The sequence below is a fragment of the Ovis aries genome, chromosome X (assembly GCF_016772045.2).
Source record: "Ovis aries strain OAR_USU_Benz2616 breed Rambouillet chromosome X, ARS-UI_Ramb_v3.0, whole genome shotgun sequence".
NCBI classification, from domain to species: Eukaryota; Metazoa; Chordata; class Mammalia; order Artiodactyla; family Bovidae; genus Ovis; species Ovis aries.
Genome location: NC_056080.1, coordinates 102,670,642 through 102,686,681, shown reverse-complemented (window position 1 = coordinate 102,686,681; position 16,040 = coordinate 102,670,642). Strand labels below are relative to the sequence as shown.

At 39.0% G+C, this 16,040-nt stretch overlaps 1 protein-coding gene across 7 annotated transcripts; it reads right to left on the bottom strand.

Annotated features, from left to right (window-relative positions):
* Positions 1-213: 213 nt before the first annotated feature.
* Positions 214-15,033, bottom strand: RAP2C (RAP2C, member of RAS oncogene family). Of its 7 annotated transcripts, none has more exons than XR_006058435.1 (5): positions 13,525-13,629; positions 12,582-13,406; positions 9,801-10,119; positions 8,313-8,423; positions 214-2,713 (listed from the first exon to the last, which is right to left on the bottom strand). XR_006058435.1 is itself a non-coding variant. In XM_042242530.1 (4 exons), the coding sequence occupies exons 2-3, from the start codon at positions 12,852-12,854 to the stop codon at positions 9,841-9,843; spliced, it is 552 nt and encodes a 183-aa protein (XP_042098464.1). In that variant the 5' UTR covers positions 12,855-13,406; positions 13,747-15,033; the 3' UTR covers positions 214-2,713; positions 9,801-9,840. The 7 variants fall into 7 exon arrangements, 5 of the variants coding, with proteins under 5 accessions (XP_042098464.1, XP_042098463.1, XP_027818680.1 ...); XR_006058436.1 differs by lacking the exon at positions 214-2,713 and adding an exon at positions 6,074-6,386; XM_042242530.1 differs by lacking the exons at positions 8,313-8,423; positions 13,525-13,629 and adding an exon at positions 13,747-15,033.
* Between the last annotated feature and the right edge of the window lie 1,007 nt (positions 15,034-16,040).

Sequence of the window (16,040 nt, the reverse complement as noted above, 5' to 3'; positions counted from 1 at the left end):
TATTACATTTAAGGATATAGCTCAGTTTTTTCCCCACATATGCCAGAATGGTGACTAAGAACACAGGCGGACATTTAACTTGTTTAAACATGTACTTCAATACACATTATAATTTTGATAAAAAGTAATGACTTTTTATCAAAAGTTATGAAAAAGATGTACAAGTTAGCAAATAACAAGCAGTGATACACCAAATAATTCAAGAAACCAACCTCAGTAATACAGATGTCTATTTTATTAAAAAAGTTACAAACATGTGGACTGCAGGGTCGTCTTACAAAATGACAAGAATGAAATCTATTGGAAAAATTTTACTTTTACAAATATTTATAGGTCATTGTTCAATGTCTGTACTTGTTATTCGAGATTTTTTAACTTTTATTGATAAAGTTACAGTACATTAGATCCATGATAATAGGTTACATGATTTTATTTGCAGAGCCCTACTGCAGTGATTTGAACAACTCCTAAACAGATGCCATAGTAAAGACGAGACATATATTGCATTTAATTTATTATCCTAATAAGCAACTTGACATGCAATCTATTGAGGAAGCTAAAATAACTTTTGGTCCCTTTTCTTAAAATGTGCTGGAGAAATCACCTTTAAATCACTTTCCCCTGACTCCTGTGATCCTAAGTGAATTCAAGTTAAATTTGCTGCTGAGGTCAGTGACAGAGCAAGAGAGTGAGAGAACAAGAACTATCCATAGGAAAGAAACACTGTATTTAAAAAAAAATCCATCTGCAGAAAATTTAAATCATCATGAATTATTTGATTCCTTTAGAATTTCACAAAAGCTAATAAAAATGAACCACAATCACTTAACCTACTTTGAACTGAGCTTTTGGTTTTAAGTTTGGTATTAAAGTGCAAACTTAAATTAGGTATTCATTTCAAGCAGTTTATAAATAAGAAACTAAGTTTCAATTGCCTCCACCCTTACAATCTCACCATAAAATTCAAAATCTAAGATCAAGAGTCCACTTTGAGGGAATTCGATCAGGAATCAAATGCAACACGATTTTAAAAAAGGAAAACAAAGTTTAATTAATTTCTACACAATAATTAATGGTCATACTGACCAATAAATCACATGAATGTAGATATCACTTTATCTGAACATCACACACAATATAAATTTAAAATTGCCACACCCTTCCAAAAACCATCACTGCATATATTAGAGCTTTCCTTGACAAAGTTATTGAGCTATTATTATAGATCAAAAGTCTGGTTTTGGTTTTTCTGTTTTGTTTTATTTAGAAGCATGTTCAAATGACTAAAGCTGGGCTCCTAAAATCGAGAACTTTGGTGCAGTAGGTGAGCTGCAGTTACTAACTTCTGCAAATTAAAAGCACACAACTAAAACCAAGTAAAAACCCAACAACAAAATACTGTCAAACTTACAAAATTTTTAAATCATTGCTAGAAAAAGCGCTCATTATCATGATGTTAGAACTGAATCACAAGATTACTCTTTATAAGTTTACTTTCTGTTTCTATACCTGTGTTATTGTTAAATGTTCAAGTATTCAGACAAAATGTGCTGATTAGGTAAACAACATGGAAGGCAATGGCTATTAGAAGCACATTTGAAAAAGAATAAACAAAAACAAAGGAAAAAAACGCCCAGAGACTTGGCGCTATCTTCCCTCCTGTTACACAGATTTTTGTCTCTACTACAAACATGCTTCTTGAGAAATAACTAAAAAGCAATTGTGATAGTGCAAGAAAACTTTAACAAATATTGCTTTAAACTATTATTCAGAAAGACAAATATTAAGAACTACAAAGTGTATATGATTTTATTTGAATTTAATTTTACATGTGCAGAAGTCTACTAGATGTCACTTACAAGCCTGACAGGCGAAGCTGAGCTATCTCTGTTTAGGTATACAATTAATTTACCATGGATACAATATCCCTTTTCAAAGGCATTGCTAAGTAGGTCATAACTAAATTTAGAACTTCACAGAAAGGAAAATGTTACTGCTGCAATTTGATGCTGTAAATGAGATTAACACATGTGAAAACCTAATGGAATCAAATGCTTAACTCTTTAGCTAAATGCACTACAGTCAATTTCAAATATCAACCATAAGTTTCAGAACATGTTAACACAAAAATACATCACAAACTGCACTTGAAGAAAAGGGATAGTCCATCCACACAGGTAAAATGTGATCTTTAGTTTCTTTTTACAACACTGCCACACGTAAACAAAGTCTGAAAGTATTAACCAATCACTTAAAGGAGAAAGATTTTACAAATAGAATGAAGCACTGGTGCGAGGTAATATACAGAAGTAACCATTTGTTTAAGGCTCAATTTTTTTCTCCATTATAACTTTCTTTTAAAAGGCATTGAGTAGGTAATACTGAGCTTGAGTATTTAATAAATACAAGTTGAGAAACTGATTAAAGAAATCAATTAAAATATTAAAAATTAATTCTTGCATATTAGCCATCATTAAGAACTTAGAAAGCTACAAAAGGACTGATTGATAAAGAACAGATTTTAAACATATGGTAAACGTGCTAAGCATTCCTGTTTAAGGTCAATGGATCTTGAAGGCCAAAGACCTTATGCACTTAATTAGATGTATGGCAACATGCTGTAATAGAGACAGGTTTACCAAGGCTCAGTTCTGCAACCCAGGTTGTAAAGTTCTCCAAAGCAGCATCTGTGCAAATTTCCTCTGAGTTTTATCTGCAATTAAGATAAAAATATCATAAAAATCCGGAAATATAGATTACAGTTTAAAACGAGAACACTGAAAACAGATCTCTATACACATACAAGTGGTACCAAAATCGTAAAGTGGAACTTCATTGTGTTCCTCATAAATTTAAGTAAAAATAATCTTCTGCAGTTCAAGAGTCAGTAAATTATAGCAACACTATAATAAAGCATTGGATGAAATACATACTTCATTGTATAAAGTATACAATATTTAAATTCTTATATGTTTAAAAGATCTTAATAGCATAAAAGTGGCAAATGTAACTTCTGCTTTGATCTTTTCATATTTTTAATGGGAAATAGTATTAAATGTATAGTGATTATGAACTAACTTGATAATATGCAAAAGTTCAAAAAAATTTTGCATTAAAAGAAGTTGTTAATCAGGACATTGGTTATTTAAGCTTAGGAAAGTCCAGTTTCCTCACCATGAAAATAAGGATAAAATTCTTTCCTTGACAGGGTTGTGGTAATGAATAAGGCACTATGCAAAAGCACTTTATATGTCAAATGTCAGGTAATTTTTTCATTTCTCAACTATGTTTGAATTTCTAGAGGAACAGGATTATGTCTTTGATATCCAAATTAAAGACCTTTATATTTTTATTTTTAGACCCATTTGAATTTTTATACCTATTTGAACACAACAGTATTTCATTCTATATGTAATTCATTGTGAGGATTTTTCAGTAATTCAAACTGGACTTTCCTCAATTAATATGAATTAATAAGTTGACTATAAATTTTAATCCACACTTTTCAAAATAAGCAATTACAAAGAGTTGGGGATTTTCGAATATGAATATGTCTCAAATAGGGAAGACTTGGATGATTTAATAATTCAGGTATTCTCTGAAATAAAACTGAGGAAATAGTAATTATTTCTAGCCAAAATAAACACTAAGAATACAAATCAGCTTATTAACCATAATCTACATTAAATAAAAGGCGATATATGTGATATTTCTCACTCTCTAAAAACCTGGTTAACATTTGGTCTATCCACATTCCATAGGATGAGAATACTCCAGTGAAATCAAGAGACACAAATAAATCCCAGGTGAGATTCAACAATATTAATATAAGGCATACTATTTAAGTATTAATACCTACTACTTTTCAAGAGAGTACTACATTTTAATGCTCTGCAGTAATAAATCCTAAGGCAAAAGCATGCATTAAGCGAAAAACGACAGTCCTTCTAAGATTAGAAGGACACAGAATGCAAATGTTACTGCTCCATACTGTGAACACAAAATTTCCAGTGTACCAAAACTCTCATTCATTTAAAAAACATTCCAGAAGCTTTGAAGGCAGCTGGTCAAAGTCATACTTTTTAACTCTCAGGATATCACATCTAGACACACTGCAGAAGTATAACTTGCTGCTTGTGAGATAGAACACAAGTGATCCTTGTCCTCACTCTCAACTTTCCAGCCAGACACGCAACAAATCTGAACTCTGGAGGCTTCTGCTCAAATTCTTGCTTAACTGGTTTCACTTTTCCACTTTTTTCTAATTAGATTTTGTTATGAAAGAGAGAGAGGAAAGAAAAAAAAAAGAAATCCCAAACAGTCCAAACCTTTTGCTCAGGAAATTATGAAATAGGGTCTCCCAAGTGGGGTAAATCAGTACACGAGAATACCAAACATAGAACTGAAAGAACAAAGATCATTATTTATGTCAGCATGAAGAAAAAGGGAGACTCTTGATTCAAGACCAACACATCATTTCACGTGGCAGCAGAATGCCTGGGATATTAACAAAGACTCCTGAAAGGCTTAGCAGTTTATGAGTGTCTTTTTAGCTTAGCTGGATTTAGCATTTCTAAATACAGTGGTATTTACTACCATTCTTTTTAGCAAAAATAAATATGTAATCATAATCAATTCAAATTTTTTCCAGTTTTATACATATGATATTCTGGGGACTTAACCAAAGGAACTTTTTAAAAACTATATTTTGCTTCACGTTTTTCACTTGGCATGTTCATATCCCATTTAAGTATTAGTTATATTAACAAAGCACTAGGCTAGAATTCTGCAGTTAATATTTCTGTTAAATATCTTGTTTGTTTCTCCACTGTAACTTGAGTAACACTGATGAAGCTTATTAGGGGGTGAAGTGAGAGAACTAGGGTCAAACACAGAGAGCAGAAGCTGAACCTATGGCATAGAATCTGCAAATGGAAGGGGACCTGTGCTTCAAGGAGAACATGCACCCTAAAAGTTTACAGTAAACCCAGGGTAGAAAGAAAAAACTATTTTTCTTACATCCTAGACCTAAAATCTCTAAGTTTAAATTAATATGATGAATTCAATTCTGAAATTTCAAATAATATGACCATGCCCACTGATAATAAGCAGCAGTGTGAGCCCAATGATCTGATCCCAGGTGCTAACTTTGAATTAAACAGGTAGGGGACTGTTCCCTTCAACCCTAAATTGCTTTTTCTGAATCCGATGTTCCTAAGACTGTGGCTAATCAAAGGAATTCGGGAGTATGTTTTTAGTAGGATAAATTTTTCCAACAGCTGACAGGATTTAAGTTTTTCTTGGTGATAGTATCTTCTGGATTTAGAATTCCACCATGAGTAACCCCACGAGGAGAATCTTTCCTGAAGTATGGCTAGAATACTTCCTCAGTGGCAATTCTCCAACTCCATGATGCAATTTTTGTTAATTCTACGGATGGTTTGTTCTAAGCTAGAGAGGTAAAAGAGTAAAAGTGAATGGCTCAAATGCATTTCATTCTGCAATAAAAGCCTAATCTTGGGGTTAAAAGGAAACAATTAAAGCAGGAACAGATATACAGTCATTCTAGTCACCAGACACCTCCACTCCTAGAACAGGTCTAACTAGGCACCTATCCACTCTGAACAGTCCCAAACCATGAGCCCTGTAGGGGTCAGTGAAGGTCTGGGAGAAGTAGAGGGCAGAAAGGACGAGGCAACTCTCTTCTCTCCTTTACCCCAGGTCCATTGCAGGTCTATAGGGTACACACTACCCCAAGGCTGCCATGTCACAGGCTCCATTTTGGCTCATTATGTGAGCTGGATGACACACAAGCATTTAGATAAGCTTAGGTATTTTCTCTAAAGTGACATGCAAGATGTGGGGGGCGGGAGGAGGAAGTATCTATCTGAAACTATAACTTAAGCAACAGAATTCCACCCTGGTGTTTCACTAGTATGATTAATACTTAACTTGGACATGAAAATGCCAGCATTTTAAGTATACAATGTAATTTTCATGATGTCCCCCTCACATCTGCTAAATCCCCAGCATGTCATATCTAATTAAAAGGTGGAAAAAAGATTTGAAACAATTCTGATTCCACACACTTATTTATTTTAAACAGCTGGAAATGCTAATTGATTTCACTGTGCTTAGAAATAGTAAGGCCAGCTAGACTAAAATGACATTCATAGATGGTTCAGCCTTTCAGGAGCCTTTGTTAATATCCCAGGCATTCTGCTGCCACGTGAAATGATGTGCTAGTCTTGAATCAAGAATCTCCCTTTTTCTTCTGGCTGACATATATAATGAACCGAGGCCGACATAAATAATGATCTTTGTTCTTTCAGTTTGATTCCTGGTGTTTGGTACTCTTATGCACCACTTACTCTCGTTGGGAGAACCTGTTCATAATACAGAGAAAAATACAATAAAATCCTGCAGGAGACCTTCTAACTGTAGTGAAGAACACCTTTTCATATTCCTGTTTTTTTAAGAAAAAAACAAAACAAAACAGTAACTTCTGTCAATACTGGACTGAGATATAGGGATCCTTGAAAAAATAATCTTAAAAAAAAAAAAAACCCTATATGCCAGTATTTACCAAAAGCTCACATTTTAGGAATAACTTGACTTCCCACTTTTCAGGGAATTAACAGAATATTTTTAAGATATTATTTTGCTTCTTTCTGGCATTCTTTCTGTTTTGAAACTGCCTCTACCCTTCCCCCATCTACTCAAATCCTACCCATTCTTCAAGGCCTAACTCAAATGCGACTGCTCCCCAGTTCCTCTAAATCAGTGCTTCTTAACCAGGGCAATTTTGCCCTCCAGGAGATACTTGGCGATGTCTGGAAATATTTCTGTTCATCACAACAGAGGGATGGAGGAAATACTCCTGGCATCTGATAGGTAGAGGCCAAGGATGCTGCTAAACATTCTGCAATGCAGAGAATGCAATGCTTCCTACAACAAAGAGCCCTGAATGTTGAGAAATCTGCTCTAACTTTGGTCTCTCCTTTCCCTAAACCCCCACAGCACTGTGATTTACTTCTGTTATAGTATGATGAGATTGTTAAGAAAACATTAATCATTCTCAACAACACTATATCACAACAGCCAAATGTCAACTCTTTACATCAATAGAAAGGAGCTATGATATAGTTAACAAAATCAAGATAAGGCTGCAACACTGTATCACAGTAATGAAGTCCTTCAAAGCACTTGATGGCAGGCTCCTCAGGTCAGTAAGGAAACCAGCCATGAAAGCAGCACGTAAGGAATCTGGCACTGCTTCCAAACTTACACTAAGATTACTGCCAATGGGAGGGTGAAAGGTGGGGAAAGCATCCTGGGGGACATGCAGATAAACAGGTGTTGGGCAAGAGACTGGTGACTCCAACTGAAGGGTGATAAGAAATAAATGTGAGGTATTATCAGAAGTAATTCTTAGAGCATTAATAAACTTTCCCTTTCAATTAAAGAGAAAACTATTTACAACAATCACAGTCCTTCGGACTTATCTGAGTCTTACTATCTCTAATGTGGACAAGGTTCTCTTCTAAACATTAAGGACAAACATTTCTCAAATCACCTTTACTTGTCAAAGTTTTATCTTCAATCTAGATCTGGGACTGATGGACCTCAGAGCTCTGTGACTCAAGCTACAGGACTCAGAATCTATCACCTACTTTTAAAAAATAAATAGTAAGCAAGAACAAACTTTATGGACCTCTGATTACAGATACCTAACCACATCAGTTCAATCATATTTGATAGCAAAAAACTCCACTGCATATAGTGTTTTGTTCTAAAAGATCTTGGTCAGGGGACACCCTGTAACATTTTTAGAAATTCAGCTGATTAGATATTTTATTTCAAGGCTCACACCTTTAATTGTGTATTCTGCTTATAAAAAACAAACAACTTCCCAGGCAACTTAACTCAATTTTATAAAAGAAGCAATTATTGATACTATTATTTTCTGATTTTAGTACTTTAGTTAACAAATATAAACATAATTTGCTTGAGATATTTAAAAAGTCTATTTAGTAATTCCTGTAGGTAATCAAACAGATTAAAAGTAATTTAGACCACGAAAGCTGCAAAATGAAATAAACTCAGAAATAACTCAGAATAAGAAAGCTTTACAAATAGCTTTATACATCATTCATTTGCCAACTTGACTAAGACAGTGGCCCTCCACATGTATGAAATCCATTTTATTGTTTCCTTCCAATAGCTGTCTGCAATAATTATGGGGGAAAAATAGGGAATGTTTTGCGGGAGCTGTTTAATTTTTTATAAAGATGATAAAACTAAATGCATACATGTTATTTGCCTGGTTAAAAATGTCAGAGAAGTAGAGCGTAACGGTAAAGATGCACCACCACACACAACTTGTTCGGACTTGAAGCTGGCTTGAGATTTAAGAAGAGACACTGTGGAAACAAGAACACTGGACTCAATCACCTTCATACTGCCTCAAAAAACTATACTGCAAGTATGATGTTAGCAACAAAACGTACACTGGGCTACAGTCTGCAGAGTGACACTACATGCTAACAGATGGAGCTAGGTATAAGACAACAAATGTGTTTTCATCACATTTTGGTATGCTCAAAAGTTGATGAGTGAAAGCATTTTGAATAAAGCACTGTTGTCATCCTTCATTTTCAAAGATGACACTAGCTGACAGGAAATCTTGTCTGAAAAAATAAATTAGGGACCGTTAGTCTTTTCTCCAGGGAGCACATATAAAGCCAGACCTTTGATTAGGAATCATTTGTGCAATGTGAAATGGCTGTTGCCATTTACAACACTGCCTCTTAGACTTGAGGTCAGTCTTGGCTCAAACAATCAATTCCATTCCTGATATTGTCTGGCTAGTCTGGCATTTTCTGCAGCTTCTCAGTCATCCAGGATATTGGTTGTCTTACCTTATTATCTAGGTATTATTGCCTAAGTGAGACTATCTGTCCAATTACAATCTAGATTAAAAGATTGTGATATGAATAAAGTTATCTCATTTTAAATGATCGGTAAGTTTTACGGAACCTTACTTTTCAAAAAATGCATTCATTTAAAAAACACTTTTTAACTTAACACTTAAGTTATTTAGCCCAATGAGAGGTTTGAAGATTTTGCTGTTGTTCTTATTAACTCCATTATTTATTAAGCTGAATATAAATGTTTCCTGGGCTTGGGATTGTCCATTCTAAACACACTGCAGATGATTTCACCAGTTTCTCATCTGGACCATATTATTCATAATGAGTCAAGGTACACTGTGGCACTATAGTTTGTTATTATCAGAGGTCACTGAAGTCCCTCCAGTGTAACATACATATGAACTTAATTAAATAATCATTCTGCTAAATCTAGCACTTGGGTGATTAGTAAATTGATGATTTCAATTAAAGCAGCTCTCCAGCTCGTGATAGAAAAGCACAGAAAACACAAAACTAATCATCTTCTCAAGTTATTACTGGATGTTCTCCCATGCACTTTGAATGCTAAATCACCCAAACAGGGAAAATTATCCTTTAACTCACCCCACCCCAAAGGAATGTTACAGATCAGAGAGAGAACAGCAAACTCACTTTAAAAAACGAATCCTGGTATTGGGAGTACAGACAATTTCTTACCTTCATTTTACTGACCTGTCTCTTTTTCAATTATCTATCTTGAATGTTGATTATTTTGTGCTAATGGAAATGTTTTTTTCCAAAAATAAAGAAATTTAAGGTAGCATGTGGATTAATATTAAGCTTTTTGTTATACTTGATCAAAAACATAAGGTTCCATCAACAACTAACCTGCTCGGTATGGCCATGATTGAGGTTATCTTTTTATTTTTTACTGGACAACGCAAGTTGTACAACATTGATCTTGCTTCTCGGGTAGGGAAGAATAGTTCATTTGCCTGACGATCTCAGCAAAAAGTTCATCCACCATTGATTTACTTTTTGCCGATGTCTCCATGAAAGGACAGCCCCATTCTTGAGCCAGAGCTCTGCCTTCTGAAGACATAACCTCTCTTTCTGGTTCCAGATCCACTTTATTTCCTACTAGGATCAGTGGGACTTTTTCATATCTCTTCACTCTGACAATCTGATCTCTCATTGGCTTGATATCCTATGTAAACAATCACAAAGAGAAAGAAAAAAATTATGCTGTTTGCAAAACCATTAAAGAAATATTGCAATATCCCAAGAAGTCATCCCTCAGTGAGCAGAGAAAGCTGAATCCACAGTAAAACCACACACCCAAATGAAGAAAATGTCATTTTCTCCGTTGAAGTAGGAATAGATAATTTCCACAGGGCCTACCTGCTGGATTTATCAAGAATATAAAATGTAGGTTGAACAATAACTTTAGGACTCATTTAGTCACTTCTTTCCCTAGGTCGACACGGATTTCAAAAGCAAATCCCCAAATACGATGAATCCAAAAGGGTGTTTGGCCACGTCCTTAAACCTGCCAGCTTGTCATCACTCCTGGTAACACCTGTTACCCCAGCACAGGATTGCAGCATCTATGCATTCCTAGCCATTTAGCAAGACCACTTGAGAGAAAGTGTTTTAGGTGGGAAGAAAAACACTGCCTTGTGCCTAGAAGACCAAACACACTTCAGTGTTTCGTTTTAAATGTAATGGTATGCCTTGATCCTTAAAATACCCTTCAGTATTAGAAGTTACTGTACACTAGTGAGCAGCTCCTGGGAGGGACAATGCCGGGGAGGGGGGCAGATTTGGGCTGGAAGAAGTCAAATTTTCCTTTGCCTATGTTTGGGTATATTATGTGAATTTCCTCTCTCGTATATATTACTTTTTCTAAGTAATTACAACTAATTACAAAAGATAAGAGCCTTAGCAATTCTCTAGGAGGGTCAATTTTCAAGGGGTAGTATCGATTTAAGACAATGTAATAATTGTACAGTGTAATTTACTAATACATTGCACTTCTTGAATTTTTTTGTAACTTGAAAAGTTTGACTTAAATATAACACATGTGCTTAATCCTAACAGTTACAGCACACAGAATTTACATGCAGGATGAAGAAAAAGAAGGGACTGAAAATTTACAAAAACATACAGTTGACAGTTGCAACATTTTTGTTGGATCACATATCAATTCAGTCTTCTCGGTTAAGCTTCTTTCCCCTGTTTCCTTATAGAAAGAAGTTCAGCTGAGAATCCAAATTGATGGCATTTGGGCTTAAAAGAGTTTAAGTCTCTATTGAAATAATGGCAGTTTTTCACTCCCTATGTATGTGTATAAAAGAAGTAGCTATAATGGGTATCTTATGAAAAACCCTTCAAAAGACTGCCAGCCTGAAGAGAGTAAGCTAACAGAATAACAAATGTCCCAAGGATCCTATAGAAAGAAAACGCCTGTCAAATAGCACCTTTAGCACATTGGTACTTTCTGGAGAAAAATGCTTTTATAATGGTTGTGCTTTGGAATTTAAGTCTGCATAAAATGAACTTTAGTCTGGTCACAGCAACTTTGATTAATTTACCCATTACTTATCTTTAAAAGAATAAAAAAAAAAACCCCTGAAGTTGCTACATCAGGTCACTGGGAAAGTTCATTTTAAGATAAAATACTAAGAAAAGTGAAATTAGCACAATGGCTTGGCTAAAGCATTTAATGTCTCTTAAGTAAGCAACATTAAGTGCATACCTTTAAATGCAGAAAAAAAAAATATCCATTTCCTAAGTCAATGAAGGTCAATATAATGGGTCAATACGAGGTTATTTATTTTCAAGGAATAAATAGCAACATTCATTGCATCTCTTAAAACAATGTTAAACCTCCAGTCTGTGTCCCAGTGAAGGACAGGACAGATCTTTCCAGAGACACTGGACCACCACCTAGCCGGGGGGTTAAAAATCTACACTTGTTCAGTGTTCCCAGAACCACATATTTTCTTTAGTCAATGTTATCAGAATCAATTTGGCTGAACTGAAAAAAAAAAAAGAGAGTCATTCGAGATTTTTGTTTGTTATTAATTTTAGATACTAGTCTTTTCAATTACTAACTTCCCTTCACACGCTCCAAGTAAGTAGAGTACCTAGAAGGCAGGTCTTGAGTTCATCATCTTGTAGCCCTAAGATTTAGAAATCTGGTTGAGAGACTTGGGTGAGAACAAAAAGGGGGAGGGCGAAGCAGACGCAGAGGAATTTATCTGTGGAACAGATAATCGTCTCCAAATAATTTTCCTTACAAAGTGCTCTATTTGCCTGAGATTATCTTTTAAATGTTGTTTGCTTGAGTACCTTAACGAAGGCTTGTGGAGTTGAACAAGCAACTTCAGAAGGCTATAGTCCAGGCTAAACATACACAAGCTGACATTTCTTTTTTCACTTCTCTTTCACTTAAAAATAACTTTAAAACATTTGTTGACGGTTGCGACTTTAGTCCTCTCTACAGAAACAACTGGGTACTTTTCCGTGCCAGGAGTAACCTCAAAAATGCGCCATGTCTAACTTTCAAAAGCAAAACAGTCATTTACGCACGGTGCAAGCAAACCAGAAGTAAATGTTGGATTACCACACCCCCTTCTTACAAATTATAAGACTTGGTTTGGTTACCTGAAAAGACTGTTGATTAACCAGACTGTAAACCAGGATGAAACCTTGGCCGTTTTTGATGTAGAGATCTCTCATGGAAGCAAACTGCTCAGTTCCTGCGGTGTCCAGAATTTCCAGCACGGAGGGGGAAGAGTCCACTTCGATCTCTTTGCGGTAGAAATCTTCAATGGTGGGGTCATATTTCTCAATGAAAGTCCCAGTGACAAACTGCACAGTCAGGGCGGATTTGCCAACCCCTCCGCTCCCTAACACCACTACCTTGTATTCCCTCATTGAGTCTCACCTTCACCAACTCCTACCAAAGGGAGGGAAAAATAACACCCCGCTCGCTGCGGCGCTGCTCGGAGAGGCGGAAGGTGGGCGGAAATCTGCGAACCCGGGAGGAGAGTGCAGAGGAGCCGAGGGCCGGACGGGGGAAGAAGAGGAAGTTAAAGGAGGGGGAGGGGAAAGAGCGAAGTGTCGGGGTGGGTGGGGATGGGATGGTAATGCCCTTCCTATAGGAACTGAAGCCCAGGCAGGGGGCGTGGGGAAAGGGCGAGCCCTGAGCAGCCCGGAGGAGGGCGGGGGGAGGCGAGACGCGCCCCCCGAAGGGAAGTGGAGGGGGGGACGCCGCAGGACCGACGGGGACCCCCGCGGGAAGACAGGCGTCCAAGGAGCCCGCGGTCGGGGGCTGCCCCGCACCCCTCCTTCGCCCTTCACACAAAGGGGCCCAGGGACCCCGCTTCCTGCTCGCGCCGCCGAGCCGGCCCGGGCCTGTGGGCTCCGCTCCAGTCGCTGTCGCCCGGGCGGGTCTCTGGGCCGCGGCTGCCGCGGGTGTCGTCCGGCCTGTGAAGCGGGGGGAGAGGGCGCGCGTTACCAGCCTGACCCCCGCCCCAGCCCGGCAGCCCGGCCGGCCGCCTCCTGCGGCTCCCACCCGGACCCGGCCGCCACCGCCGCCGCTTACCCTGCCGTCCGCACCCGCCCGGCCGCCCGGGAAACTCTGTCACGCCAAGGCCATGGCGAGAGGCTGGTTCCTCGGTCTCACCGCCTCCCCTGCGCTACCGCTCGCAGAGGGGAAAGGGGCGGGGGCCGTCCGGCGGCGGCGGCGGCGGCGGCCGCTGGGACTCCAAGCGAACCCACCTCTTTTTTTTTCTCACCCCCCCCCCCCCCCCCCCCCAGCACACACCCGGAAGGGTTTCCCTGACACACTGGTTGAGGTGCCCCAGTTCCCCGAGACTGGACAGGATCACTTCCGGTGGGGAAAGTCCCACCTCTCCGGGGCGAGCCGGGTGGCGCTGGGGCCGCGCCCTGCTGGGCGAGACAGCGGGGACGGTTTCGGGTCTGGGCTACGGCCTTGGCAAAGGGCCTCTCTCGGGACCTCCGGAGTCTCCTTTTTCCGCTCGGCCGCCCGCAGCTGCTGTTTCTGCTGCTGCTGATGTGGATAGTCCCACCCCGACCTCGCGGAAGCCTCTCCGCGTCTCAGAGGGCCCCCAGTCCGGCCTGAAGACTCGATCGGCCTGGGGCGGATCTGATGACCCGGAGCACAAGCCAAACATCCCCGGACTAGAAGCGGCAGAGAAAATAAAACAGCCGAGAAAGTGGATTCTCTTTGCTGGTCTTCCTTCCACTTGGTATTTTTCGAAGGAACGCGTGCAAACTAGCCTTCGACTTCACTAATGGTTCTGATTTCCTCTGTGGTGTGTTTTCTTTAGCCGTGCTGACAAATAATTGAACACACACACAACACAGGGTACTTTATCACCTGGCAAATCTGCCTTGTCTCCACCAGCAAATGCCAGAGTCGCTCCTTTCCTTTTTATCACCAGGCTCGAAAAACAGCAGGATTAGAAGTAGACTTTATTAAGGTACTCTAACTCAGTTTTGCCTCTTTTTTGATTCCAACCGCTACGCAGCGAGGAAGCGTGGATTGGCAATTGTTTAGGCCAGCAGACTAACTCTTTTCATTGTCTTGTAAGGCACAGCAATTTAACTTGGCTCTCCCAAGTTAAACTTTGTTTTAATGACCATGCTTCATAATCTTTGAAATTCAAAGGACTCTAAGGTTAAACACACAAAGTTTCTATTTTTAGATAAAATTGTTACTTCTTACATATCTTTCCCTCTGCTTTCTATTTGTAAACTTTGTGTCACATCCACAGAGCCCCGGGGTCAGAAGCCTAGGTTATATTTTATGCATGTCACTCCCTTTTTGACTCGGGCATGCACACAGAAAGCTGAAAGAGTAAGTAGCCAGTGGAGTTAAAAATGACCTCAAATCCCCCTTGCAAGCCCTAAGGGCCCAACTGTATAATACCAAGCCCCAATTGTTAGATATTAGAAAACAAGCAAATTAGTGAGAAGTCCTGATGTGTCTCTCCAGTATTCCCCAGTGTCACTTACAGTATCCAAAGGACAGTTCAGTTTCTTCTCAGCCTAGAGCTGGTGTAATCTGTCCCGCGAAGTCTCCAGCTCTGGCTCCAGCTGGCCCGAGTCCCGCCTGATATCTGAGGCACTGCCCTCTGCTGGAAGAGATTTGGTCTGTGAATTATGAGTTTCCTCACAAGTCACTGCTTTTTTTTTCACACGTGCTGTTGCCTGATTTGGAGCTCTGCTGCCCATCCTTGTCTGTTTCCAGACAGTCTGGGGGACCCACAGCCCTGCCCCAGCCCTGCTTGTGACAGGGAAATTCCTCTTCTGATCTCACAATCAGTGCTGAGTAATTGCCTCAAGTCTCTGCTGTTACTAAACTGTCAAAACAGGGTGCCCCTCTTGCTAAGGTGGCTTCACCTGTTGACAACTCTACTATCTCTGAACTTGTTGGCTACAGTATTTTGTAGAGAATTGTTTGTTTCTCTACTCAATGAAACATACCTCTCCCTTCGGTGCAGAGTCTGTTTGGGTCACTGTCATCGACTACAGAGTTGACAGATGTCACATAGCCCGAAGATCCTTCTAAACTTTCTTAGGAAGGGTATTTATTACAGTGTTTAGGAAAGTAAACAATTGGAAGTAACTTAAACATCCTTCAATAGATGATTTAAAAAATAATGTGTGTATACACTCAAAAATAGGATACTGTGCAGCTATTAAAAAGAGAAAGGTATATTTGTAAATGCTGATATGAAAAGATGGCCAAGATATATTGTAAGGATGAAGGAAAAGCAAGATACTGAACAAATACATGTGTGCTCAGTTGCTTCTGTTGTGTCTGACTCTTTTAGACTCTATGGACTTGTAGCCCAGCAGGCTCCTCTGTCCATGGGATTCTCCAGGCAAGAATCCTGGAGTGGGTTGTCATGCCCTCCTCCAGGGGATCTTCCCAACCCAGGGATTGAACCTGCGTCTCCTTTGCTTTCTGCATTGCAGGCAGATTCTTTACCACTGAGCCACCAGGGACAAATATGTAGTTGCCCCCATTTGTGTAAAATATGTGGGAGTGGTGCAACATATAGTTATATAGCCATTAAAACCTGAAAGTCA

Excerpts from the sequence above, each read along its gene's own strand:
- RAP2C (XM_042242530.1), bottom strand. The coding sequence starts at position 12,854 with ATGAGGGAATACAAGGTAGTGGTGTTAGGGAGCGGAGGGGTTGGCAAA. Across the intron at positions 10,120-12,581 it reads TTAATCAACAGTCTTTTCAG|GATATCAAGCCAATGAGAGA; the intron begins GTAACCAAACCA and ends TTGTTTACATAG.